Genomic DNA, 26,967 nt, shown 5'->3' on the forward strand with positions numbered 1-26,967 from the left:
GGGCTGCAGGAATCCAGCACACACTGCTGAACCTGGGACTCCAGCAGGGCTGCAGGAATCCAGCACACACTGCTGAACCTGCCACCCCAGCAGGAATCCAGCACACACTGCTGAATCTGCCATCCCAGCAGGAATCCAGCACACACTGCTGAACCTGCCACCCCAGCAGGAATCCAGCACACACTGCTGAACCTGGGACTCCAGCAGGAATCCAGCACACACTGCTGAATCTGCCACCCCAGCAGGAATCCAGCACACACTGCTGAACCTGGGACTCCAGCAGGAATCCAGCACACACTGCTGAACCTCCCACCCCAGCAGGGCTGCAGGAATCCAGCACGCTGGGATTTCCCTGGGCTGTTCCACCCTGGACACTTTCTCAGCTCCCACCCCCACAGCTTCAGACCAGCTGCAGGCCCACTCCAAGTCAGACAGAAGATTTCTGTGACATCATTTTCCTGGCTCTGCTCCCACCAGGCTTACTACAAGCCAAGAAGTTTTTCTATCAGTGGGAGGCTGAAAGCTCATTTAAGAACAGGGAGATCCTCTCACAACGAGCCCAGGGCAGGCATGGGCGTGGATGTGGGAAGGACAGCCAGCTTTTACAGCTGGAAGAGGGGACTCCTCCAGAGGCTAAAGCAGGCAGAGAGATGTCACAATCCCCTCTGACAGCAGCCTGCAGCAGACTGACTCAATCCCCAGATTCCCAACAGCTCACAGCTAGCAGAGACTGTTGGTAGGAGCTGTTTTCTGCCAGCTGCAGACCCCGGGAGCGCTGCTCACCGTAGGGGTATCCCCACGTGCTGTACTCCGGGGGCAGGATGAGTGAGCTGGCTGTGGGGACAGGCACCACGTTCCCCTCAGCATAGTAGGGGACAGTGGCTCCCGTGGACAGGCAGAGCGTGGGGTGGTTTGGGGAGCCCGTCTGCTCCGAGTCCGCCCGGATCTCCTGGAAGCTCAGTCCTGGGGCGTAGCTGAAGGGCTGCTGCTGGGAATGGCTTTTGGTGGGGATGGAGACATTGTCCATGGGGTGATAGCCACTGGCAGCCTCCTCTTCCTCTGGGGGTGCACTGGGGACTACCACAGATGGGATGTGCTGGATGGAGCGGGAGGGGCTCAGCGGGAGCCTGTTCACAGCAATGTTTCCAATGTAGATGGGGAGAGTGACAGAAACCTCTGGAGACTTGAGGGAAACCTGGAAGAGGAGGGAAAACGTGGCATCCTCATTATACATGGCAGTGGGAAGGGGCAGCTGATGCCTGGACCAGCCCCACCACACTGCTCAGCCTGGGAGGGGGCACAGAGCCACAGCCCAGCCCAGGGATACTCTGGATAACCTCACCTGGATGTAGTAGTCGATGTGGATGAGGCTGCAGCCCTGCAGAATGGACTGGGGCAGTGCTGGAACCAGGATCTGCTCCTTCCATTCTGCATGTTTCCAGGCTTTCACCCCCGAGCCTTCCACCTCGGCGATGGTCCTCAGGTCGTAAATCCAGCGCTTGGATTTATAGGCCACTTTCTGCACAGACAGGAGGAAACTCAGCTTGCACAGAGGCTGCAGGAGGTCTTGTGTGTCCCACAAATGCCAGCCAGGACAAAAACCCACCCAACTGCTTTGTCAAATAGGAACAAACACAAACTTAAGAGGTGTGTTCCAGAGCAGGAGTACCCATTGTTGTGTAACAGACTGAGCAGGGATAAGCAAGAAAATTCTAGGTCCTCTTTCCCCAGGAAGGCAGAGAGGAACAGAGCTGAAGACTTGGCCTTCTCGCTGCCCCAGTTTCACAGAGGCCTCCATGGGGTGGGGCAGCAGAGAATGGCCCCCCTGGACACCCACCTGGAGCAGACTGGCCACCACAGCACCGGTGTCCCGGCCAGACTTGTTCTCTATGTCTGTGCGGAGCTGGATGGCCTGGCCCACGATGTAACCCTTCAGGTCAGACGTGGCTGTCAGGATGATGTTGCCACTTTTCACAAGCTTGTAGTTGAACTTCTTGGTGATGGACATGGTGTTGGGCTGCTGCAGGAAGGCAGAGGCAGAGGTGTCGGCTCAAGAGAGTCAGAGAGCCTCCAGGAAAACACTCAAGAGATTCAAAACAAGCAAGCAGAAATATTTGCCTTTAAGAGGATGCAAAGAACCAGCAACATGGCAGTGCCACAGACAACAGGTCTCACTTCTCCAGCCCCACAGTTCTACTGTCCTATTAGGAAATCCTTCTTTCCTCTCCAAAGCAAGTTCCCCAAACCCAAGTGTCTCCAAGCAGCTGAAGCTGTTGGTCTCTCTGCATGCTGAAAATTCAGATACATCTTTCAAAGCAACACACAAGAGTCAGAAATCACCTGGAGCAGGTACTGACAGCAAGGCAGGAGAGATGAGAAGTCCTTGTCCTGCTCTTGCATAGTCAGAGCACGCAGTCAGAGTTATCCAGCCACTCAGTGACTCCTCAGACAGCAGGACAAGTGCTCAAGTGCTGGCATTTCCCAGCCATGCCCCTCCTTGTTCTTACCTCAATGTCAGGGATGTCGTTCAGGTTGAGAGGGCAGAGAACGTAGAAGATCTTGTTGCATTTGTAGTCCTTGGAGAAGCGAGGTGTGTCTATCACAGCTTTCACCTGATGCAGGACCTTGCCAAAAGGGCCTTCAAATGATGTAGGAGCAGAAGCTGGAGTTGAGAGAGAAAGAAGAGATCACAAGGCTGAGTCAGGCCAGTTTCTGAACTGGAAATATGTGCAAAACTAAGGCTTACAGGAGCCTTCAGCCAGTTTTCTACATCTTACCTGGCAGCAGGAACTGGAAGGGAAAGTTGTGCTCTCCAGCTGTCAGGACCCCTGTGGAAACAAGAGTGAAGAGTACATGGGACAGGCTGTTAGCTTGGAATGTGTGATCTGGGAGAGAGAGGCCACCACCCAGGGAATCACACACCACCTCAGCCCGGCTGCTGAGACAACAGGAGCCCAGAAAAACATTGCCACAGCATTAAAACCTCAGCACTTGTTTTCTTCAACCACTGCTCTGCAACAACCTTCAGGGCACAGGGCAGAGCCAAGATCCAGTGCATGGCTGAAACATCAGATCCCAACTCCCCAGCTCCATCCACCCTCCAGCACTCCCAGATTCCCTCCAGTGCAGTGTGACAGCTGAACTGAACCCAGTGTCATCCAGCAGCTCCTAAAGTTGCCTTCAGTAAGAAAACCACTGAGGTTTATCCATATTTGTTAAATCCATGTATACATGAGAGGCTTTGTTTTTAAAGTGGCAGAGCTGAGAGGAGCCCTGGGTGCCCAGTAAATCGAGCTGTGTTTGTTCTGCTTTGTAGGATCATTGCTGGAGGTAGCAAAAGCCCAGATCTGGCTGGTGCTTTTGTTGTTTCAAGACAGGAGGAGGCAGCTTGCCCGTTAGCAACGCTGGCTCTGCAGAGCTGACAGTAATTGAGCCCTGTCGTCAGGGGATTAAGTGGATTACATGGAAGGGGGAGGTGGGGAAGAGAAGAGTAAATCCCCCCACTGACACAGCAGTCCAGGCAGGACTTGGTGCATCATTCATGCTATGAAAAGCCAGATCTCTGCCTCTTGGATCACTCAGCCACCCCGTGGGGACGAGGGACACCCCAGTGAGCGCCCGCGGTGCAGGGACAGAGAGATAAATAATCCAACACGCTCCTCATCGTGGATCCCTGCAAAGGGACAACATCAGAGATGTCTATTTATACACTCCAGCCTCACAGAGAGGAGCAAGATTTGCTCATTGCCATCACCTCCCTGCTGATTCCCCTCCCGTCCCCCAAACAAACCCGAACTATGTAGGCTAAAATGCAGCACCCGGCGTTGTCACCAGGTGGAGGCACCAAGCCAGGCCTGAAGCTCCAGAGCTGGGCAGGCTGGGAGGCAGGTGTGGAACAGCCTCTCCTGTTCCCTCTTGGGCAGCCTGGCTCAGGAAGGGTGCCAGGTGAGGTGCAGCAGGTGCCCTGACTGCTTGGGTCCAGGATAAAGCCTGGTTCATGGGAATGACTCCATGACCCCAGCCCCTGTTTGCTGCCCCGAGGGTTTCTGTCTTTTAATGGGCACCATTCAACATTGATCTTACACCCATTATCCCCACTTTTAGAAAGCAAATGGATAACTGGAATACATGACTGTCCTGTACAGCTTCTGCATTGCAGTACAGGGACTCTCTCCACCTGACAAGGAGTGGGAGCAAGTCCTGTTCCTGTCCTGCAGAAGGGAATAAGGTGGGAGTTCCAGAGGGCGGCGGTCACCGAGTTTCCACCAAGAGAATTCCCAGCTGTGTGACCTGCAGAGCCCCACATGAAGGTGCAGGCAGTAATTCCAAGTCTCCTGCTAGGAGCATGAAATTCCACAGCCTTTCCAGGACCCTTAGGATGAGCCCACAGACTCCACCAAGTAGAAGTCCCTATTCTACATTACAGGCACCACCATCCACCAAGTCACTTCTGTCCAAGTCCTGCCCAGCTCAGGTGCACCAACATAAAATTAGGCTGGAGGTGAATCTGTGAGCACTTTCACAGTTTCTAGCACACCCAGCATCACTGAGCAAGGCCATGAACTCTGCCAGGAACACCCATGGGCAGCATCACCCGCAGAGGATGTGGTTTGGCTGTCAGAGCCACTGTGAGACTGGCTGGCACTGAGGCAGTTTCTGCACAGGTAGTCCAAGCTCTGGGCAGGGCACCACATGAGAACAGGTCAGCCTAGCCCAGCCTGATGGTCCTGACCAGGTTCAAGTGCCCAGTGACCCGCTGGCTGTGACCCACTGAACAGCCTGCAAATCCCTCCTGCAGCTCCTGCCTGCAACAAGCTGCCCACGAGCTCTGGAAAAGGCCCTTCTGCTCTTAGCAGCCAGAGAGGAGTTCCCAGACCAGCCACCCCAGACTGAAGCTGTGTCCTGACACAGTTGACACAGACCAAGGGCATCACAGCAGCTCCTGGCTCATGGCCACAGAGCCCTGACTCCAGTCTTGAGCTGTTGAATGAAGGCCACAGTGTCCTCAGCTGCAAAAAAGCTTTTCCTGAAGTTTACATGCAGCTAAAAATACCTTGAGAAAGTCATTAGGCAGCAGAGGCAGCAGGCTTAGCAGGGTTCTGCTGTGGGGCCAGACCTGCAGCAGCCTTTCCCCCTGATAGGAGTCAAGCCAGCAGACTGGCCGCCCACACGTAGCCTTGGGAAACTTCCTCCCAGAAAATTCCTGGAGGGAAAGAAGCTGCTGCCCCAGACAGCCTAGAAAAAAACCTCAAGTCCAGATAGCGGGAGCAGCAACAACATTCTGGCTTCATTCCCCAGAGGACAGGGAAAGATGGGATATTGGGAAGGAATTGTTCCCTGTGAGGGTGGTGAGACCCTGGCACAGGTGCCCAGAGTGGCTGCCCCTGGATCCCTGGAAATGTTCAAGGCCAGGCTGGATGGGGCATGGAGCAACCTGGGATAGTGGGAGGGGACCCTGCTCCTGGCAGGGGGTGGAATAAGGTGATTTTTATGGTCCCTTCCTACCCAAACAAAGGTTTCCCTGCACTCACTGCAAACCAGCACACTGCATGGCAAAACTGCCCCCATCGTGCCCACTGGGGGTGAGATAACCACAGGTCTGTATTTACACAGTTAAATGATCCAGATCGAGTTTACTTCACCACAGCTGCTGAGAGTGTCTGGGCTCTGGACTGAGCAGTGCAGCCTCCCTGGCTGGTGCCAGAGAAATCACCAGCCCTTCAAAGCCATCATCCTGCCAGATCAACACCCTGCCCTGCCTGCAGCTGGCCAAGGGCTGGGAAATGTCCTCCAGCAGCCTCTGTCCGGCACAGGAGCAGGGCTGGGCTGGGGCTCAGGAGGAGCCAAGCCCACAGGAACAAGGACACAGCACCCCAGGCACAGGAGACAGGGAGTGGCTGAAATGGAGCTCCTGTCCCTCCCCACCAGTCCCTGCTCCCTCCTGGGAGCCTGGGAACAGGCTGCACCTTTGGAGTACACAGATATTTTGGTTCTTCTAGTAGATGAACAGCAGGCCAGACCATATGGCAATTTCTCCCTGGCTACTTAACGAGTGATGCATTAACTGTGTTGGCCAATTCAAGGAGTACAGGAAGGTACCTGATGCCTGCTGCTCCCTGTGCCTCCACTTGTAGCAAGATGTCTCTTCCTGCTGCCTAAACTGGCCCTGGGGAAGGCAAGCTCCTCCAAAGGTGCTGAGTTAGACTGACTCTGGTGCTGCTGATGTTACTCTCCTCTCAAGGCTCTCCAGGCAGAGAGCAGGAAAGCAGAAGGTTTGTGTTTTCCACTTTGGGGTGCAGAAATGAGCAGCCCTAGCTCTGCACTGTGCCACAGGAGCCCAAGCCCCCAGCTACAGGAGAGATTTTACTCTCACTGCAGTCCCAGCAGGCAGCACCCTGCTCACCCCTGTCCTGGCCTCTCTCCTCATCCACTTTTGCAGCCAGAAAACTGAATATTAGATATAAGCAAGGGGCCAGAGCTCTTTAGCTCTCAGCTCTACCAGAGCTGTCAGAAGGGAAGCACTAAGTCTGTGCCAGGGCACTTGAGGTGATGCTGAGCCATTGCAGCTTTAGCACAGGACTCAGCCTCTGGTGAATGAAGTTAATACAGGGGATTACAAACTGCAGCAAAGGAGGGCAAATGCACACATTTGCTCGTGCCATCAGCAGGCACAGGTGACACAGAGGCAGCAGCCAAGAGCCAGAAGAGCAACCTGCCAGCAAGCACAGCCAAAGCTGCCAGGAAAGCCTCAGTGTTCATCTCCAAGGAGAGCTCCCCTGCTCTGTGTGGCAGCGATGGAGCACAGCCCCAGCAGGCTCCACACTCCCTTTCAAGGCAGCAGTTCTGCTCCAGCTCTGCAAACACACAAACACAGCAGGAACAACCTCCAGCACTCCACACAGGTAATGCTGCTGAGATAAACCTCTCTGTAACACAGAGCACCCAGCACTGAGGCGAGGGCTCCACTCAGCCTCTGTGTCAGCAGTTTCCAGAGACAGTCTCAATGAATTAGCAGGATCTGGAAATGGCAGTGCTGCAAAAAAACCCAGAGGATTAACTGGTCTACTGAGGCAAGAAATTGGGAAGTGCTGAGGAAGCAGCTGTGACCCAAGGCAACTGTAGATCCTTCAATGTGGTTTTCCTGAGCTGAACCTGCAGCTACTGGCCCTGAACCCAGCAGCACAGTGTGGCCAGGAGCTGGCACCAGCACATCCCTAGTGGCTCAGCACTGCCCATGGACGCCCTGCTGCTCTCACCTGGGCAGGGGCTGTCCAGGAGCATCACTGGACAGCTCTGAGACCTCCTCCTCACACACAACAAGCTGCACAAATCCCACAGTTCTGCTTAGTCAGGTCACCAAGATTTTTAAATTCAGCTGGGAGCCAGGATTGCTACCCTGTGCCAACTGCTGGCCATGAAGGTGGCGTGCCAGGCCAGCAGAGAACCACCCCAGGGAAGAGGTGATGCACAGCTGCCCCTTTTTAGCTCTTTGTGCAAGAAATCTGCCGGCAGAGGAAGCGTGTGGAGCTGCCAGGAAATCCCTGCAGTGCCTTCAAGCTAACTAACAAGCTGCCAAAAGAAAGGTCAGCTGGAAATTACAGCCAGCTCCCTGCAGGAGTTCAACTCAGGTACAAGGAGGGAATGAAAAGAACCCCAGAAGTCTACCTGTGCATGCACAACCCTTCCACAGGGCAAGGGCTGTGTGTGAAGCTGGAGATGCAGGGAAGGGACAGCCCTGTGGGGCACAGGATGGACCTGCTCCTCTCTGGCTGAACAAGGGCAGAGCCACAGCAGGAGGGGGAGAGGAGCAGGAGGCTCTGCAGAGCTGAATCACTCCATTATATTGGATCAAGAGAAGCATCTCTGTGTCCGAGAGCTGCGGGTACAAGCGGTGCCATTCTGTGCTCGCTGCCACTTGATCCCCTGCCCTGCTGACACCTACAGAAACCCAGCAGCCCCCACCCCTCTTGCATTTCTTTGCAAAAGGAAAAACCAACAGCAGCAAGCAATCAAAGTCCAAGTGGGAAAAGTAAATACCCTCTTAGCCTCCTCTCCAGGAGGAGAGTAACGAGCCCCCCTGGGTGGGCTGAGTGACCTGTGTGGCACAGCAGCCTCTCCACAAACAGAGCAGCGAGAGGCTCGGGAGCAGCTGGCACACTCCACACTTCCCAGCAGCTTTTATGTAAAGAGCTCGAGTTCATTAAGCCTTTGGCCTGTGTGTGTGATTGCCAAGGGTTGAGCACAATGCCCTGCTCCTCACGGCTGCCTGCTGCCTCCAGCTCCTGCCCAGCCCCACGAGAGGCTTTCCCAGAGCACAGAGGATGCCCTGCTTGAGTGGGGACAAGCCCTGGGGGGAGCAGGGTCCTCTGCAGCAGAACTCATCACCAACCTGCTCCAGTGACACAGCCGGGTCCTCCACACCCCGCTCCAAGGTGGGGAGAGAAAGGAAAGTGCCTTAAATAAGTGCCAAAGTGGCCATCTGGGTTATTTCAGGGTCTGCCTCCCTCTTCATGCAATGTAGAGCCCTAAGAAAAAAGCCCAAGCAGAGTGTAATACAAGCAGCAGCTGATGCCACAGAGGACGAGCTGCCCCCTCACTTATTTCAATGCAAAGGTGTGTGGGAGGAGAAGTGTGGAGTCACTCCTGGAGGCTTAAAGAGCAATCTGAGCCTCGGCAGTTTTGCAAACCTCCTCTCCCCTTCCCCCCACGTGTCCTTAAAGAGCACAGAGCTGTGTTTTTCAAAGTTTCTGCTCAGGATGTGGGAAGGGCCAGGGCAAGGCAGGCTGTTCTTCAGGCTGAGCCTGCCTCCCTGCAGCACCTCCACAGGTGCCAGGACCATGCCAGGTGCCACCACAGTGACCTTTGCTGGCGGAGCTCTGCCACAGGTGGCTGCTGGTGCTGGCCAGGGAAGGAGTTGTGTGCTGGCAGTGTGGGCCAGCAGCTGGGCTGGCCTCATGTTCCTTTAGGAGCACTTGCTTGGAAATGCTTCCAGCTCCCCTAACTCGCCCTGGACTCCTGCCATGGCCATCAGTGACCCCGTACCCCAAGAGCCAGCCTGCCTCAGTTTCCCTTCCCAGCTGGGTCAGCCCTGCAGGGAGGCACCCAGGGAACACCCACATGGGACACCCCATCTGTCTGGAGCTCCTTCATGCTCTCCTCAGAAAAGGCCAGGACAGCTGAGAGCTATTCCTGGAAAGCCTAAAAACGCCACGGCTGAGTCAGTGCCGAGGCTGTGCCTGCACGAGGCCACGGCAGGGCTCCCCCAGCACAGCCTGCCAGCGCCTCACTGCAGGGCTGAGCTGTGCCAGGACACTGTGCTGCCAGCAGCCCCTCGGAGGAGGCAGACAGACAGACAGACAGAGGCAGGGACATGGAGGAGCAGCCCAGCTCCCTCTGCTCTGCCAGCCCAGACACACACCAGTGTCACAGGCAGGGCTGAGAGCAAGCAGCACCCTCACCTGCTCTCAGAGAATGAGCTCAGTCTCCCCTCGATGCTAAAAGCTCTGCTTGGAAAATTGCTGAGCTAGCAGAATCTGCCATTTCAGTTTTACCCATTTCCTGTTATTAGATAAAACAGGATCAGAGGGCTGAGCTCCTGCTACCCTGGGCTTTTGCCATGCTCCTGTTACAGCCACTGTCTTCTGCAGGTAAATACTGGCACATCTTGATTTCAACAGGAGCCAGGGCACAGCATGAATTATTTGTGGTAAGGCTGACCCATTTAACAGCAGAAAGACAGCATTCATTCAGGCCCAGATCCCCCAGAGGCTGCTGGTGTCACTTTACCCACAGGACAATAGAACCCCATGGCTATCTCTGTCCATCTCACTGGGAACAGGGGTAGCTGTCCTAGGCTGTCCTGTCATGCTCCCAGCACTTCTGCAGAACAAGTGACACCAATATATCCCTTTCAGAGTAAACCACTGGCTTCTGCTGACCAGCTTTGATCAGTGTTTTGTGACCACCATAAACACACATGGGAAGCAGAACAAGGTGAACCCACAGAGGCTTGAGACAGGGAGCAGTCCCTGTGACAGCTCTGCTTCAGGCAGATCAGGGCCAGAGGATGCCAGCAGTGTTTGCAGGGTGGCTGCCAAGTTCTTCTCAGGATCCTTCCCTGCACAGCTCCTGCTAAGCTCTTGCAGTCTCCCATCCTCTGTGCACAGGCCAAGGCAGCCTGTGAGGGGTATTTCACATCGAGGGGATGCTGAAGTCTTGGAGATACATTTCTGGAAAGCTTCACTGAACCACAGATCTGCACCAGGCCTTTGTGGACCATACCTTTGTCTGCCAGGGACAGGGTGCTGTTGAAGTACTGCTCCTCCACAGTCCATGCCGTGTCATTGATCTTGTTGGACACCCCACAGGATCCAATGCAGCTCACCTTGATGGCTGTGGAGAGACAGGACACACGTCAGCACTGGGAGAAAGCAAAACCTCAGGTTCAGACTTGCTTCAGGTACTGTACTGTGCAGGAGCAGTGCTTCATGAAAACACACACAGGGTGGGAAAACGGAGCAGAGGAATCAGGTCATGCTTTCATTCCAAAAGTATGTTTTCCATCACTCCCAGCACAACTGAGCACTCCCTGCTACCCCAATACTATTCCCAGATATTATCACCTTTGAAATCCTCAGGCTGGTTTCCATGCACTGTGGAAGCCCTTACCAGCAGTGATTGCATCTCCCTGACACATAACCCTAAACCTCTCTCCCAAATGAAGCAGGTAAACCTCCCTCCCAAAACACTGGCTGAGAGCAGAAGCCTTGGGTGCCACTGTCCAGACAGGGATGAGCAGACTTCCACCCCACAAGGAGCCAGGCATCCCACAGAGTGTCTCAGCATCCTTGGGAGCAGAGACACATTAACCAGCTGAACAAGGGGTTCAAACAGCCCTGTTTGAAGAACCAGCAGAGAGCTGGACCCCCCAGTTCAGCCTGGACAAGCTCTCTGCTGCTTGAATTCACAGTCCTGTCACCCTCAGAGGACATTCCCCGTCCCTGAGAGGCTGCTCCCAGCTCCTGGGGCTCTCAGCTTCAATGGCTTGCAGCAAAAGCGCTTTGCCCATTAACACTTGTCCTGCACCAGGACCTCCAAAATATCCATACACACGTCACTTCCCAGCCAGACACCAGTTCTAAGGGAGTGGCTTCCTCCTCTGTTAGAGGCACAAGGCTCAGCAAAGCCACACAGGAAGGTTTGGAATCATCAGAGGGGTCATCTGTCCCTCCCAAAAGCAAGGACAGTAATTTGAGCTATGTTTGTGCCTATAGAAAGTCACCCCAGGAGCTCAGCCTGCAGTGTGGCTCAGGAGAGCTACGTGGCTCTCACAGGAGCTCCCCACAGACATTTTCAGTCAGTCTTGGCCAATACTCAGCAGGTTGAAATTAGATTCTGATGTCGACACCGGACCACAGAGACAGACAAACGTGACAGACTGGCCTTGCTGCACAGCAAGACATGATCTGCATTGCTACCCCCAAACAGGGAGGACGCAGGCAGACCTACTGTGGCACAAACAGAGCCTTCAGGGCTGTCCCAGCCTGAACATCTCCCACCTGAAACCCATCAGGTTTTGCAAGAGCTTTACTGGAACCCACAGAACTCCCTTCCCCCATTAGCCAGGTGAATAGTTCTGCTGGCAAAAAGGATCCTCTAGACAGACTTTTTGGCTGTTTGACCTATTTGCTTCCCTGTATTCCAGCTGCACCCACAGGAAGCATCTCGCTGGAAGCAGGTGGCCAGTTTGCCTTGGCTTAGGGGCTGCATGTTATTGTTGCTTGCAACCACCTCAAACAGCTCTCCAGAGCACCTGCCTGGCCAATGTGACATTGTCTTCCACACTGACTTGAGACAGGGTGGAAATAACCCCAAATCCAGCCCTCTCTGCAGGGGAAACACACAGCTCTTACCCCAGTCACAGCAAGGGGGTCATGCAGCCAGGTGGAATGAGCTCCTCAGGGCTTAAAGTCTGAAATCCCACAAGGAAGAAGAGCCTCCCCCAGCAGATCTCCTGCCATACCCTCACAGCTGATCCTGACAGTGAGATGAAGAGCCTCTTGCAGTCCAAGTGTTGTTCTACACTCAAGGACAAAGGATAAGCAGCTCCAGACGCCAACTCTCATTAACCAAACATCAATGCAGCAGCGAGGCTGACACATCACTGGCTGGTTTGTGTCTGTGATGTGCTTCGGCATTTCCAAGGCAGGGAAAGAACAGGATAGCGTGGCCTGGGATGGGAACTCCCCCACCACAGCACAGAGCACACCTGAGCAGACACATCACACAGGGATGTGTGAACCCTCCACACATCCCCAGGTGACATCCAATACTCTCTTTTGCCAGATGGCAGAGCCAAAGCCACGGAGGGGCCTCAGCATCAGGAGCAGGAAAGGTTTTAGCAGGGTGGTGTCCTGTGTTTCTGCACACTGGTGCCATGTTCCCACCTCAGACATACTGCTGCATCTCTGGGCTCTCAACGAGCCTGTCCCACTCTGAATTAGCCCACATAACACAGATGGAGCCACTCAAATCAAGCCCAGACTCACCCACTCCATTCCCTCATTTTCACACAGGAGATGCGAGCAAGAAAAGCCCAACCAAAAACTGGAGAACTTTCACATCCTTCAGGAGAAGCAGCCCCTGAGCAGGCACCACAGGAGTTTATAGATCACCATCTGTTCAATGCCCAGAGAAGGCTGACAGGCTCTGATTCCAGCCCGATGCTGCACTGCAGTGTGGAGGCTCCCAGTTCCAGGGAGGCAGGTGGGTGGGAATGCTCAGGAACTGAGCTGTGGCCCAGCTCCCTTCCCACGGCACACAAAGCAAAGGCAGTGGGTCTCAGTCTGACACTCAGAGCCTGTGCCTGGGACCCTGCTGCCATGGTCAAGCACTAGGGCTGGAGTCAGACCATGTCAAAAATCCCTCTAGAGTTTTCCAGCACAGGAGATGTCAGCTCCAAGGCTTCTCAATTAACCACTGACATCCCAAACTGGCACAGTCACAGCCAGCTGTGCCTAGAGAGGAGGGACAGTCCCTGGAGGGATTGCTCCAAGGGGTTCCAGTCCTTCAGCTCCACCAAGACCTCTCCAGCCACATTCCCTGACCATCACACGCCCTGCGGTTGCCATTCCAGCACCAAGCAACAGAAAGCAGCATTTCAAGCTGAAAAGATTGAAGGAATGTCACTCTTCCCTTACCTCTATGCTCTCCAAAATTCCCAGTGTCCCCTCACCAGGCACACCAAGTCACCACACTTAGGACAAGCCTTGGAGCAGTTCAGGGGACAGAGATTTGTTATGGAGCATCTTCTCCAACCTGCTCCAGATGCATGAGCTCCCCACACCTCACTGGGGAAAAATGGGGTGGACAACAGCTCTGAGCTATTGCCCCACAGCTGACAGTGTGGCTGGACACAGGGATTACATATCCCACCTCATCCCCCAGGCTCCTGGAGGAGCCAGCAGATCCCCAGACCCCTGCAGGGTAGGTGATGCTGAAGGCAGCAGGTCCAGGACAGCCAGAGATCCCCCCAGTTTCATCCCCAGAGCAGGAAAGACCAGCAGATACAGGGCCAGGTTATTTGGGATGTTTCAGAAGTGCCTGGTTCAACAGATCAAACCATTCATCTCACTCCTAACCAGATTTTGGAACAGTGAACCATAAAATCAGCCTCTCCATGAGCAGAGGGAGATACTGGGGACTTGCCTGGCTCTCTCTTGCCCACAAGCAGGAGCAGGGACAGGGATGTGTGACAGGCACAGCTCAGGCACGTGGCTCTGGGGGCAGCTGGAACCTAAAAACAGCATTGTCAGGAGAGACCTGGCAAAACCAGCACCATCACAGCTGCTGCAACAGAGCCACCTGAGCACAGAGCTTGTCAGCCTGCCTGTCAGGAAGGAGAAGTCTGAGCCTTTCCAAGGAAATCTTGGAACTGCCAAGCTGCAGGCAGAGGAAATAAGAATACTTTCTGCATCAGAATAGGCCAGTTCTAGCTATTAGAAACCCATTAAAAATGCCTCTGGAATCCAGTGCTACCAGTGGCCCCAGTCCCCTCCCTCCTGCTCCCTGTTTACCCAGGCTGATTTGAATAAATACAGGAAAAAACAAAGTCCAAAAACTGTAAGGGGAGTGGAAGGGGGAGGCAAAGGGAAGAAATGAATGATGAAGCCGTGCAGAAGGCAAGAGCCCTTGACCCCTGCAGTCCCTCAGGGATTCAGGGAAGCGGGCAGCTCTGCATCCAGCCAGGCACATCTTTAGCAACGCGCTGCAGCACGCGCCAAATGCTGGAAATAAAAGGAGACAGCTCAGCCATATCCATCTCTGCACAAAGTAAAAATAGAGATGCCAGGAGCTGGGCACGTCTGCCTTCTTCCAAGGTGATTTAAGGAGAGCAGCCATAGACTCCAAACTGTTTTTTCTCCTGACCCAGTGAGTTGCCCTCCCCAGGGGAGCTGGTGTGGCACCTGGGGCAGGAGGAAAGCACAGCACACACATCCTCTCCTCAGCCAGGGGCAGGTTGTGTGTGCACATCCCTGCTTCCAAAATCCAGCCACATGTTGAGCAAGCTCAGTGGTCACCCTGCACTCAGCCCCAGTCCCAAGCAAACGCCTCTGACATCAAGTCTCACCTATGTCACACACCTGCCACAACAGGTATGGGCAGAGGGGGAGGGAAGAGGCTGCTGCGCCTTGGTCAGTTTGGGTTTTCTAGGCTGGGCAAGGGAAACAGCAAAGCCAGTTCATAAAATCACAGAATGCCCTGAGCTGGAAGGGACCCCCAGGATCACCCAGCCCAGCTCCCAGCCCTACCCAGACCCCCCAACATCCCACCCTGGGCATCCCTGGAGCTCTGGCAGCCTCGGGGCCGTGCCCATTCCCTGGGGAGCCTGGGCAGTGCCAGCAGCCTCTGGGGGAAGAACCTTTCCCCGATCCCCTGACACAACCTGACACAGTTGGAGGTGGTGGCTGTTGCAGTTGGCAGCAGCTTAGGCAGGACAAACAGACCTTGCCATCATTCCCTTTCCTCCGCAAGGACAGACGAACACAACCGAGCTCTGACAGCCGAGCTCTGAAATGGCACTTACAAACACCCTGGGATTTTGCCAGCTGAAGCTCACCCAGGTCACCACATGGCCTCAGCCGTGTCTGCTGGGCCCAGAGGCTCCAGCTGTCCCTGCTGCAGGGAAGGAAGGGAGTTGCTACCTATAGCAACCCCAGAGGAGTGACAGCTCTGCCCCAGAGGCAAAGTGACCCACAGTCATTATTCTCGCTATGCATTAATTGTTTTAGCCAGAGTCCAGCCCAGCACGAGGAGAGGCAGGGGATATGGACACACAAGGATGTCCTCATCTCAGCAATGCAGAAGCCTCTCAAGAGAGGCTGGGCAGGTGTGTACAAAAAAAAATTCAGGAGAACAAATCTTGTCTAAGTCCTTTCCCAGGCAGGTCAATCCTCCCCTCCGTTGCAAGCATTTTCTTCCATCAGGCTGAGAGCAACAGGAAAACCTACATTTTCCAGCTCCTCCCCAAAACCAAGGGTCAACATAAATCCTGAGACAAGAAAGCCAACTCTTGGGCTCCTGTTTAGAACAAACTCCTGCTCAAAACGAAGGCTTTTCTCCCTTGTGGAGCCGACAGCTTTATTTATAGCATCACAGTGTTTTATCAGCATGCTGGCTGCCCTGGGAGGAAGGGGGTCATCTTGAACATCTGGAATTAAATCCTCAGCTGAGTACACTTAACAAGCCTGGCTCTACACATGTCGGGCTGCAGGGGGAAAACTCACGAGTGAACAAGGCCACACAGGCTGCAGGAGAGGGATGAACACGTGCCACAAAGTCTGTGCCTTGGATCTGCCAGAGGCAGCTCCTTAGCAACAGGCTTGAAACAGCACAGCACAAACAGCACAACACCTGCACCACTGCACCTGCACCACAACAACACCTGCACCACACCTGCACCACAACAACACCTGCACCACAGCACCTGCACCACAGCACCTGCACCACAGCACCTGCACCACAACAACACCTGCACCACAACACCTGCACCACAACAACACCTGCACCACAACACCTGCACCACAACACCTGCACCACCACAACACCTGCACCACCACAACACCTGCACCACTGCACCTGCACCACTGCACCTGCACCACAACAACACCTGCACCACTGCACCTGCACCACAACAACACCTGCACCACAACACCTGCACCACAACACCTGCACCACCACAACACCTGCACCACTGCACCTGCACCACTGCACCTGCACCACTGCACCTGCACCACAACAACACCTGCACCACTGCACCTGCACCACAGCACCTGCACCACAACAACACCTGCACCACAACAACACCTGCACCACAACACCTGCACCACAACAACACCTGCACCACAACACCTGCACCACAACAACACCTGCACCACAACACCTGCACCACTGCACCTGCACCACAACAACACCTGCACCACAACACCTGCACCACTGCACCTGCACCACAACACCTGCACCACTGCACCTGCACCACAACAACACCTGCACCACTGCACCTGCACCACAACAACACCTGCATCACTGCACCTGCACCACAACAACACCTGCATCACTGCACCTGCACCACAACACCTGCACCACAACACCTGCACCACAACAACACCTGCACAACACCTGCACCACAACACCTGCACCACAACAACACCTGCACCACACCTGCACCACAACAACACCTGCACAACACCTGCACCACAACAACACCTGCACCACAACAACACCTGCACCACAACACCTGCACTCAGGGCCTGACCGAGGGGCTTCACCCCCTCCAGCCTCTCACCCTGATCCCATCATTCTACTGCTGCTACAACCACCTCACTGCTCCCCAGACCTCCTCCAGAAGGGGATGCTGGGGTAATCCTTTCTCCAAAACGACCTCTTGCAAAACCAGCACAAGTTTGGGATTTTTTAAGCTTCAAACTGGTGTAGTCCCCAGTGTTGAGCTGCACAGACTGGGAAGAGATGGGGAGAAGTGGGCTTGTTCTGCTTGAGAGCCCGCAATGGCAGAGGTGCTTGAGTGCCAGGCAGAGCAGAGTCTGGACATGTCCTGGCAGTGCCTCAGAGCACTTTTGGGAGCCCAAATTTTCACCCCATCCTAAGCAGGTGGCAAAGTCCAGAAGAGCTGCTTCACACACAGGGCAGAGGTCAGCGATGTCATTCCTTGGGTACTCCTGCAAGGAGAGCAACTGTGCCCCACCCCAGCGTGCTGAGGGACCATCCTCTTCCTCCCAGGCTGGGCTGGCAGACACAGGCACCCCTGAGTGCTGGGAACAGCCAGATCAAACAGCAGCAAGAAACTTTTTGGCAGAGAGAGGCAGATCTCACAGCTCCCCAGGAATATCTCCATGCCAGCCACCCACCTGAGCCACACTGCCAGCACTCACAGCCTCCTCCTCTCCCAGCATCCATCCCTCCAAGTGTTGGAGGGGAAAAGCAGAGAGGTTGCAGAGGAGCAGAAGGCTGGAGGAGAGATGGAGGCAGCATTTCATGTGGAGCTTCAACTGCTCCAGGGTGTGAAACCTGGATCTTTAATCTCAAAAAAATTCTTTCCTTTCTGCTACTCTGGACAGAAATTCGGAGTGGGAAACTGTGACCTGTTTGGAGACTGCAGTGCCTGCCCTCCTCCTAGAACTGCATTTGAGGCTCACTTCTGTTCATGTCATCCATGAGGAAGCAGCCTCTGTTGCTCTCAGGTGGGATGGGACCAACCCCAGGCAGGGCCTGCAGCTGGCACAGGAACATCTCATAGTTAGGATCTCAGCAGGGTCCAGAAAAGTTTTATTCATGATCCCCTGCACGAGACAGATTTATTTTAATAAATTTAATGTAGATTTAATTTACTCCATCCTTCTCAGGGGACCTGGGTAATAAGTTGGATTTTGTGAGCCCTGAATTTAAGTAAGCCTATGCTCTTCAAAGCAAAACAAGGCTGTACATACATAAGCAGTCAGGGCATCTTAATCTTCAGCAGTTGGCCTCTAGAGCAGTCCTGTGGGAAGGGAATGCAAGTCCCAGATGCCCAACATGCAGCCAGACAAGTGGAACAGAATCAGCAGCTCACCCTGGCTCTCAGGAATGCTGATGGATGCCAGGACCTGCCAACACTCAGCACTTCAGCCAGCCAGGGACCACAGCCACCCTTCCTCAGGCTGAGCAGTGCTAAAACAGAAGTGAGGAATCTCTTTTTTTATAGTTTGCCCAAAGTGAAATAGGTTTCCACCCAGCATTTAACACTACTTTAGGCCAGAGGAGTCAAGATATTCTAGTACAATTGACTTGGCTGTCTAAAAAAAGAAGAACTGGGCAAGAAACTCCACCACAACCTACCACAGAGCACTGCAGATCCCAGGGGGAATGTGCTGGATGCTGGTGTGAGAAAACGCCCCTTTAAACTCATTAACTCAATTGTTCTTTCCCAGCAAGTGCAAAGCACCTTTTCCCACCTCGTTGGCAGAACAAGCTGCGATTCCCATGGAAAAGGAGCAGCCAGGGAGGCTGAGCTCTCTGATGTCCTGGGAACACACCTCTGTGTGCGACCACCGCCAGCCCTGCTCCACTCTTCCCACACCCTGGAGCAGGTTTGACGAGCTCTTTCCCCAGACAGCCCCTCTGCCCCCGCCGCAGGAGCATCACCCTCCACGCTGGGTGCAAAAGCCACTGCAGAAGATAAACAGCCGACTGATCAGGTTTCCCTACTCACCACAAAGAGGCTGATTCACCAGAGCCTACTCCCTTTTCAGACTCTTTCTAAATAAATGCTTCAAAGACTTCTGGAAATTCATGCTTAACAGGCTTACTGTAATACCAGAGCAGCAGGACTCCTGTGGGCCAGGCTCTGCTGTGGGACTGAGTCACACTCATTTTCTTCTGAGACTCTCAGGTACCCTTTTCTAAGAGGTAAGGCTACAAGTCCTGTTGGCTGGTGCTCAGTTTGGCACCTCACTGCCACCCACAACACAGCCAGACACAGCTCTCCTCTCCCAGCCCTGCAGATTTAAGTTTGGGAGAGATGACACTTGGCCATCCTCTCCTGGGCACAAATTCCCCAGCACCCACTCTCCAGATGAGGAGCACAGGTAACGTCCCTGGTGGGACAGGAGGTCTGTCACAGGCTGGGGCTGCAAGGACTCAGCACAGACCACACTGTCACAATCCTGGTCCTGAGTGAGCCTCTGCCTCCATGGCAGGAGAAGGACTAAAGCAGCACACTCAGGACTGCTCAGCCATCCTGGGAACAGTTTTGGTGTGAGGGTTTGGAGCCCACTTCCAGGGAGAGGAGGCAGGAGCAGGGAGTCAGGCAACCACGTGGAACCACACCAGGTCCATCCTCCTGCTGCTCCAGGCGCTGAACTCTGCAACTCAGCACACAGAACTGCTGAGACACCTTCAAATGATTTAATGCTGCTGCAGCTCCCAAGCACGAGCCTGGAGCCAGCTCCCCTCCTCCTAGAAGGGGAGATTTCAAGGGCTTTTTCCTGAAGAGCCTTATTTATAAGCAGTAAAGCGAGCCTGCATTTAGTGCCCCCATCATCCTGGCCAGGTACCAGCACAGGCAGGTTCTTTTTGGGGAGTCAGAAAGGCACAGCATGGGATGAGAGATCCCAGCCTCACCTGCTCCCTGCTGAAGATTCCAGCATGGGATGAGAGATCCCAGCCTCACCTGCTCCCTGCTGAAGATTCCAGCATGGGATGAGAGATCCCAGCCTCACCTACTCCCTGCTGAAGATTCCCCACGTCACACTGAGCTCTCGTGCGCTGCTTTTGCACGTCTCAGCTGTCAAGAAATCTCCCAACCCCAGCATCTTCAGAGAAAACAGCCAGAATCCACTTCACTAAGCATAAGAGCTGCTCCTATGATTTTCTTTGATGCCATTCAACACAAGCAGCTGGATTCTCTATTTATAGCAAGATCATCAGTTTGGAAAGATGACTTATGTTCTTGTTATCACCAGAGCACCAGATACATAACAAATCCTTGCTGTGCTGGGAGTGCTACAAGTTGGTAAGACAGTCCTCACGGTCAGGCTGGGCTCCTCAGAGATCCAAGCAGACAGAAAAGGAACATCTTGGACCCGAGTTGAACCTCTTATATTCAGACCCCTGCTGATACTCCCCATCGAGAAGCCTCCAATTTCTACCCATACACTGAGCATTCCTCTCTAGGGTTGTTACCTTCCAAGCCAGTTTTATCCCACTCTTGTTGCAGGGAATATTTGGGATTCAGGAGGGTGTGTTTGGAAGGGATGAACAGTGAATTGCTGCAGCATTGCTACCTCTGGTCTGAGCTGCCTGAGCCAAAATGACTGTCAGAGAGCAGAGTGCCGTCAGCAAGAACAAAGGAGTGGAAGTCATAAGCATTAGTACTCCAGAAATGATTCATGCTTCTTGGAAACAGCTTTTGCTATGGATATCTGACAAACTCCGGTTTTTAATGAAGGTTAAGGTGCTCAGAGATCAGGGTGTTTTTAAACTAGGTCTCTAAATAATTCCAGGTTGGCACTAGCTTGCCACCCTCATCTTGTCTAGGGGGCCAAAAGCAGCTCATACTTTCCTTAGGACACCCCATATCCTCTTCACTGCCATCATCCAGCATCTCAAGATCCCAATACACCTGTGAGAATTTACTCAAGCAATTCAAACCCGTGGCACTGGGCATCCCTCTGCACAGAGTAATAGCCAGCCACAGGTACCCACCCACATTGTGGTGAAAGGCCTCCACCCCACAAACGTAGGGACAGCAAAACACTTCACTCCCAGCTGACTTGTGCACCCCAGCACCAACTTTTAATTTGCCATCAGAGAGTGGGGAATGTGGATTTGCTGTTTAAAAGCCATCACAAGCAGACAGAAGCCTGAACACCTTTGTGGTATGGATCCATTTCAGATCCTGAACACAGCCCAGGGACTCTGAGCACATGCAGGCACAACTGTGCACAAGGCAGAAAATATGCTGACTGGCAACAGTCTGGTCCTTTGCTCATTTTCTCCTCTCCTAAGCACTTTGCATTTCTCCACGAGAGATTTGAAGAGTGACAGATTTTAAGAGCAACACAAATAGGCAATTAACTTCCACAGCAATTCCTGTTGCCAGACTCCAGAGGTCACACCAGTAGGCTGAAGACTGTCTGTTGGCTACCTCAGCAATCAGCCCCCAAGAAAAGAGGCACCAAACCAAAGCCCAGCCCCTGACATGTTTGCCAGGCCATTTCAAGGGTAGCTGCCCTGAGCAGGAGAAGGAAAAGACCTTCCCCAACACTTGGCAGAGCAGTTTTCTCTATGCTTTGGCACAGGTCAGGTCTGCAGCAGCCCTGCAGCACAACCCAACCACCCCACTCCCTTCTTCTCTTGGAAGGGCCTGAGCATCCTCTCTCTGGACAGCAGAGGATGATCCGTATGTCCCTCCCCCTCTTACTGGCCATGAGAGCTTCTAACAACCCTTCACCAAATCAAGTGACTGCTCTGTGTCTTCTACACACCTACTTCTTCCCTGGGGATGACTTACAGCACAAAGTATTCTGCAACACGCTCCAAGCGGAGCACGCCCGTCCACACACCTCCCTGGCTGCTCCTCCTCTCCCAACACAGCCAGGGATAGGGAGCTGCCTCGGGACGAGAGGGATGGAAACCCACAGGCTTCTTCCTCCCAACCAGGGAGCCTCCCTGACGCCTACCTGACTCCAGCCCTGAAAGACAAGGCACATCTCTGACAGCTCTGCGTCGCTCCAGGGAAGGGATAAGCACTCACACCCCGTTTGTCACACTTGAAAGCAAATCAGACAGACAGAACTCCACTCCACTTGTCCTCCCATTTTGTTAAACAAGGGATGGGAGGCCGTGGCATGTCTCCTCGCCAAGGAAAGCAGCAAACAGTTTTTCAGCCGAGCACAGCGGTGCGCAGGCGGGGGCAGCAGCAGAGAGCGGCTCACTGCAGCAATGAGACACAAACCCATCTCGTGATGAGTTATTGACTCCAGAGGAGTTGGAGCTATAGCAGCAAGCCAGCCAGGAGAGCAAAAATCCCTCTTTTGTTCCCCAGCCTCAGACAAACTTGGCCACACAGCTCCCTGCTGTCTCGCTTCACACAATGAGAAAAGAAAGTTAATCCAGCTCCCCTACAGCAGGAGCCATCCAGGCTGATGCTGTGGAGCCATCCGTGAGCATTCCTGGGCAGCAGTGCCAGCCTGGCCTCATCCTGGCGCCCACCACTGCTGGTGGATACCAGACAGCTCGAGGACCTCATGGGACATGGCCAGGATCACCAGGGACAGTGATGGTGCTGCTCCTGCCCTCCAAACCCCCAGGCCTTGCTCAGCTCTGCAGGCACCGCGCTCCCTCCCCACACCGAAGCAGGGAGCAGCCCTGGGGTCCCCTGCTGCCAGCACAGGGATTTCCAATCCTCCTTTAGAGACAAACTTCTGACTCAGGGGAGAGCCAGATCACTATGCAGAGACTGAATCCACCTTTTCTCCAGCACTTTCCCAAGCCACAGCCTTCCTGCAGGAACAATGCTTTCCACTGTACCAGAGGTCAAGTGGCAGGAGAATCGTGGCCAGCAGAGTCCTTTGGTGTCATTCCTTCCCCTCAGGAAGGGCACAGGTTACACACGTCAGAACCACCAAACCCAAACTTCTCCCTACTGCCCTTCTAGGGAACAGAAGTTGCCTTTTAGTTTGGACACATGACCCAGGATTTCAGAGCCCTGCTCTTCATCCTCCTTCACCACCAGCTTTCTCTGTTCTCCATATGAGAAGTGAGAATATTTACTATATTTAAGATCAGAGAAGAAAATTATGATTCATGGGCTCTCTGCTCTGCAGAAATGGGAATTATGTATCTGTATTTCTAGAGCATGAACAAACACGGGTACTTGTGTCTGGAGCTTTGTAGTTCAAGGGAGTGATTTTAAAGTCAAGTTATCCCTGCATAAACGTGGACAGGCAAATAACAGAGTGGAGAACAGCAAAGTGCTGAAATCTGTTCCGGAAAGCACTTGCTGTTTCTCTGCTCTCGGTGATCTGGCAGAGAGGGATGTTATTTTAACATTATGCTTGTTGAAGCCTCGCTGAACGGCAGGCAGGACCAAAATAATCCACATGGCCCCTGGAAGCCACAGAGTTGAGAGGAAAGTGCTCCAGCATCTCCAGGCAGCACAAACCTTTGTTCCTGCATGCTCCTGCTGGCGACCAGGATGGCCTGCCCTGCTCTGAATGAACTGGCTTCCCTCCTCCTTCCCCACAAATTAACTCCATCTCCAGCTGTCCCTGTGCAAGCTTCCTGTAAGATTAATTATTCTTTGTGCACACGCGTTTGATGATTTACCCAGAAAACCAGGCACAATGATTAGGAATTCTCCATTTCCATCAGCGCTCTCCCCTGAGGCTTGGAAGTTTTCTGGGCAGGTCCTCCACCCTGGCACAGGCACAGGAAGAAGTGTGGCTCCTCAGAAGGTCCACGTGGGTCACCAAGGAGCGGTGAGTATTTGTGATGCTGCTGCAAGGTCAGCTGAAGATGATGAGCTCCTGAACAGCCCTCATTGCCAGTCAGCAGGGCTGGCACTGACGCCAGTCTAGGTGGGAACATTTATGATCCCAAAAGGTGTGTCCCCAGCTATGCTGTCCCATGACCCAAGATTTCTTCTGTGTTTAGCAAGGCACAACGAGCTCTGTTTGTTTGCACTGTCACCTTTCAGAAGGTGTAATTTTCAAGAGGCAGAAGTTACCGTGTGAGGAGTCACCTGCAGGCTGGTTCTGCCTGTGATCTCACACACCACAGCACCGAGAAGTCACCGCACCGGACTCACCTGGCTCGGGAAATTGAAAGCACCAAATCGTGGTTCTGTGGGCCAGACCTGCCAGGGGTGAAGACTTCGTGTCTTCTCCTGGGAGTAGTATATTAGCCTGGAAAGTCACAGCTGGCCACAGAAGGTGTGGGGGGTATATACAATATAAGATGAGTCGATGCCACCCAGCTCTCCCCACAGCCCAGCAGGAAGCCAGAGCATGTCAGGTTGTCTGATCCCTCCAGTGCTGAGCCCACAGAGCTCAAAGGGACTCACAAGTCCCTTGAAGATCTCTTTCACCTGCTGTTACACCAAAAGGATGTTTCAGATGTTTCTCACCCTCTTCCTCTGAGGGTGAGACATTTCCTTCATCCAGAAAGGACAGGATGCCCAAGAGATCAGGTGTGAAGGGTTTAAGCACCAGAGACCATAAGACACACAGCAGGAGGGAGAACACACAGCAAAGAACCACCTTGTGCTTGGCAGAAGTTGTTTTCACATCCAAATGTGATTTAACTGAGTTCTGACACCAGTAATGGAAAGTTTCTACCCCAGCTCATGAAGCCACTGTACAGGAAACTCAGCATAAAAGAGCTGCTCAGGTGACCTCAGCACAGCACAAGCATCAACCACGTCAGATTTTGGCTTGATGTTTCTGCCAACTTTCCTAGAGCTCAACTGCCCCAGATATTAAATCCCTGCACTAGTCCCAAACACCAGATCTCACAGCAAAACCCTTCATGAGTTCAGGACCTGTGTTTAACACCAGACGCTGATGCTTCTCAGAACCAAAGCAATAAGGAAGCAAAAAGAAGGTCCAGAAGAGATACCTTCCTCCTTCCCTGCAACAACACCAGGAAGCAAAGGAGAGCTGGTGTAGAGCAGAACCTGGCAGGTCTTCTCCAAATGGGAGTTGTAGAGGCAGCAGCAAGGTGTAGCTTTGGCCAGCTGGCAGCACAGGGGGCCAGCACACCAAACCCTCCAAGGCCAAACTCTTGTCCCTCCCAAAAAGCACCTTCAGGAATGGGTGGAAGTCAATGGGATGGGCCGAGGAGGGAAGTCAGCCAGACTTCATTTAGAACACCTCTGCTGGAAGAAGTGTATCTGGGAGTACTCTCCAAGGAGATAAACGCTGGATCTGCAACTGTTTTGCTCTGACAGGACTTAAAGAGGCTACAAGTTTACACTTGTACTAGATACTTTTTTTCCACACGAAGCTTCCAAAAGCTATTGCAGACAACTGGGAGAGGCGCTCGCAAAAGCAAGGCGCAGGCAAGCATAGGCACCATCATCCAGGCTGACAGCTCTTGAACAGAGACTTCACATTTTACATTACTTGGTCTTTTTTTTTCCCCTCTCCAATAATTTGTTACAAAGGAAGCAGCATGCACACACGAGAAGCAAGCAAGACCTCAGGGAAAACAGCAAATCGGTTCACATTTCCACAGCACTGAGCACAAAGCTGACTTGCAAATGCGAATGACTTCTCTAAGGCGGGGGAGGAAGCTCCCAGTTTGGATGATCCGAGCCCAGCAGCTCCTTTCCCTGCAGTCCGACCTGACGGAGCATGGCCTGAGCCTCGCATGGAGCTCAACACCCCCTGCTCCAGACCACTGCTGCCCAGCGGGCACACTCTGCCCTGGCACACACAGCACCTCGTACAAACCCCGGACATCTCCCACACTAGCGGAGCCACAACTCAAACGCCCGGGTTCGTTCGAGATGTTAAAACGCGGCTGCTCGCTGCGAGCCGGTGAGCGCGGACCGCTCCTGCCAGGACACGGCATCGCCCATCTCCTCGCTCCCGTCCAGGCAGGGCTGCTGCCCACCGAGCATCGCCACCTCCTCCCATCGCCTGACACATTCGGCATCTTCCTCCTCCCTGCCCTAACACATTTCAGCTCCGTCCGACCCAGGGGCACCAGGCTCGGGGTTCGGGGGCCGTGCCAGGGCGATGCCGGCAGCCCTGGGAAGCCTCAGGACTCCGGGAAAGCAAAACGAGGCGGGCGAGCTCCTCCACCACCTCCCGCTGCCACCCTGGGCACCCGCCAGCTCCGGAGGCTGCTGTGGCACAGCCCCGCGCCGGCTCGTTTTGGGAAGGGGGTTGGGAGGATGTTTGCTTATTTATGGGATGGGAGCAAAAAGTAAGAGGAGGAAGCGGAGGAGGAAATAATCCAGCAGGTTGCTCCCGTCAGCCCCTCCCGGCCGCCGCATGGCAGCGGGGGCAGCAGCGATGGGGCAGCCCCGGAGCCGCCGGTCCCCAGGGCCGGGGAAGGGAACGCGGCCGCTGCCCGGCACCATCCCCACGGCGCCCCGCGGGCCAGGGCAGCCCGTGAACCCCTCCGCGGGATATCCGCCCCGCCGTGTGGCCCCGCGGGCACGGCAGGGCACGGCAGGCCGCGGGCTCACCTCGGTACTGCAGCGAGCCCGAGAGCCGCACGGTGACGGTGCCGGCCAGCGGCTCGCCGGGGCTGTAGACGACGCGGCTGTCGCCCAGGCGGATCTCGAAGAGCTGCACCTTCCCCATGGCCGCGCCGGCCCGGCCGCTCGCTCCCCCGCTCCGCTCCTACCTGCGGCCCGCGCTGTGCCTGCCCCGCCGGGCGGGCCCCGCCCCCGGCCCGCCCCGCCCCGGCCGCGCTGGGGGAGCGGGGCGGGCCTGAGGCGCGGGGCAGCCGCGGCGGCCGGGCCCTGAGGAGGGGGCTGCTGCTGGGCCCCTGAGTGCCGGGGGAACGGGCCAGTTATGCGGCCAGGCTGAGGGAGGAGAGCAGGTTGTGGGGCTGGGCTGTGAGGGAAGATCCACTGAGATGGATCCCTCACTGCTATAGGGTCAGGCGATGAAGCAAGGGGAAGATGATGGATCCCTGGCTATTATAAGGGAAGGAGTTGTTTGTGGGGCTGGGCTGTGAAGGAAAGGGCAGCTCCAGGGGTTGGGCTGTGCTGGGAGGGAAGGAGCTGGGTGTGGGGTCAGACTGTGAGGGAAGGAACCACTTGTGGGGTCAGGCTGTGAGGGAAGGAGCTGGCTGCCCAGCATGGGGCCATCTTGCCTCCTGGTGATCCCTGCTCCCTCTAATCTCATTTCCTCTTTGTAATTCTCCAGGCCCAGCTGTCGCTTCTCCCTGCTCCTG

General features: G+C 54.4%; 1 protein-coding gene across 1 annotated transcript in view; it reads right to left on the minus strand.

Moving 5' to 3' along the window:
* ARRDC1 (arrestin domain containing 1) overlaps positions 1 to 26,451 on the minus strand; it is a 31,596-nt gene extending 5,145 nt beyond the window's left edge. The window contains exons 1-7 of the mRNA XM_058853677.1: positions 26,252 to 26,451; positions 10,282 to 10,392; positions 2,778 to 2,828; positions 2,508 to 2,662; positions 1,838 to 2,020; positions 1,343 to 1,519; positions 784 to 1,195 (exon numbers count right to left, since the gene is read on the minus strand). Coding sequence (XP_058709660.1) covers positions 784 to 1,195; positions 1,343 to 1,519; positions 1,838 to 2,020; positions 2,508 to 2,662; positions 2,778 to 2,828; positions 10,282 to 10,392; positions 26,252 to 26,369 — 1,207 coding nt within the window. The 5' untranslated portion in view covers positions 26,370 to 26,451. The remainder of the gene's footprint in view (positions 1 to 783; positions 1,196 to 1,342; positions 1,520 to 1,837; positions 2,021 to 2,507; positions 2,663 to 2,777; positions 2,829 to 10,281; positions 10,393 to 26,251) is intronic.
* Positions 26,452 to 26,967: the final 516 nt, after the last annotated feature.

Source organism: Poecile atricapillus, chromosome 20 (genome assembly GCF_030490865.1).
Source record: "Poecile atricapillus isolate bPoeAtr1 chromosome 20, bPoeAtr1.hap1, whole genome shotgun sequence".
In the NCBI taxonomy this organism is placed as follows: domain Eukaryota; kingdom Metazoa; phylum Chordata; class Aves; order Passeriformes; family Paridae; genus Poecile; species Poecile atricapillus.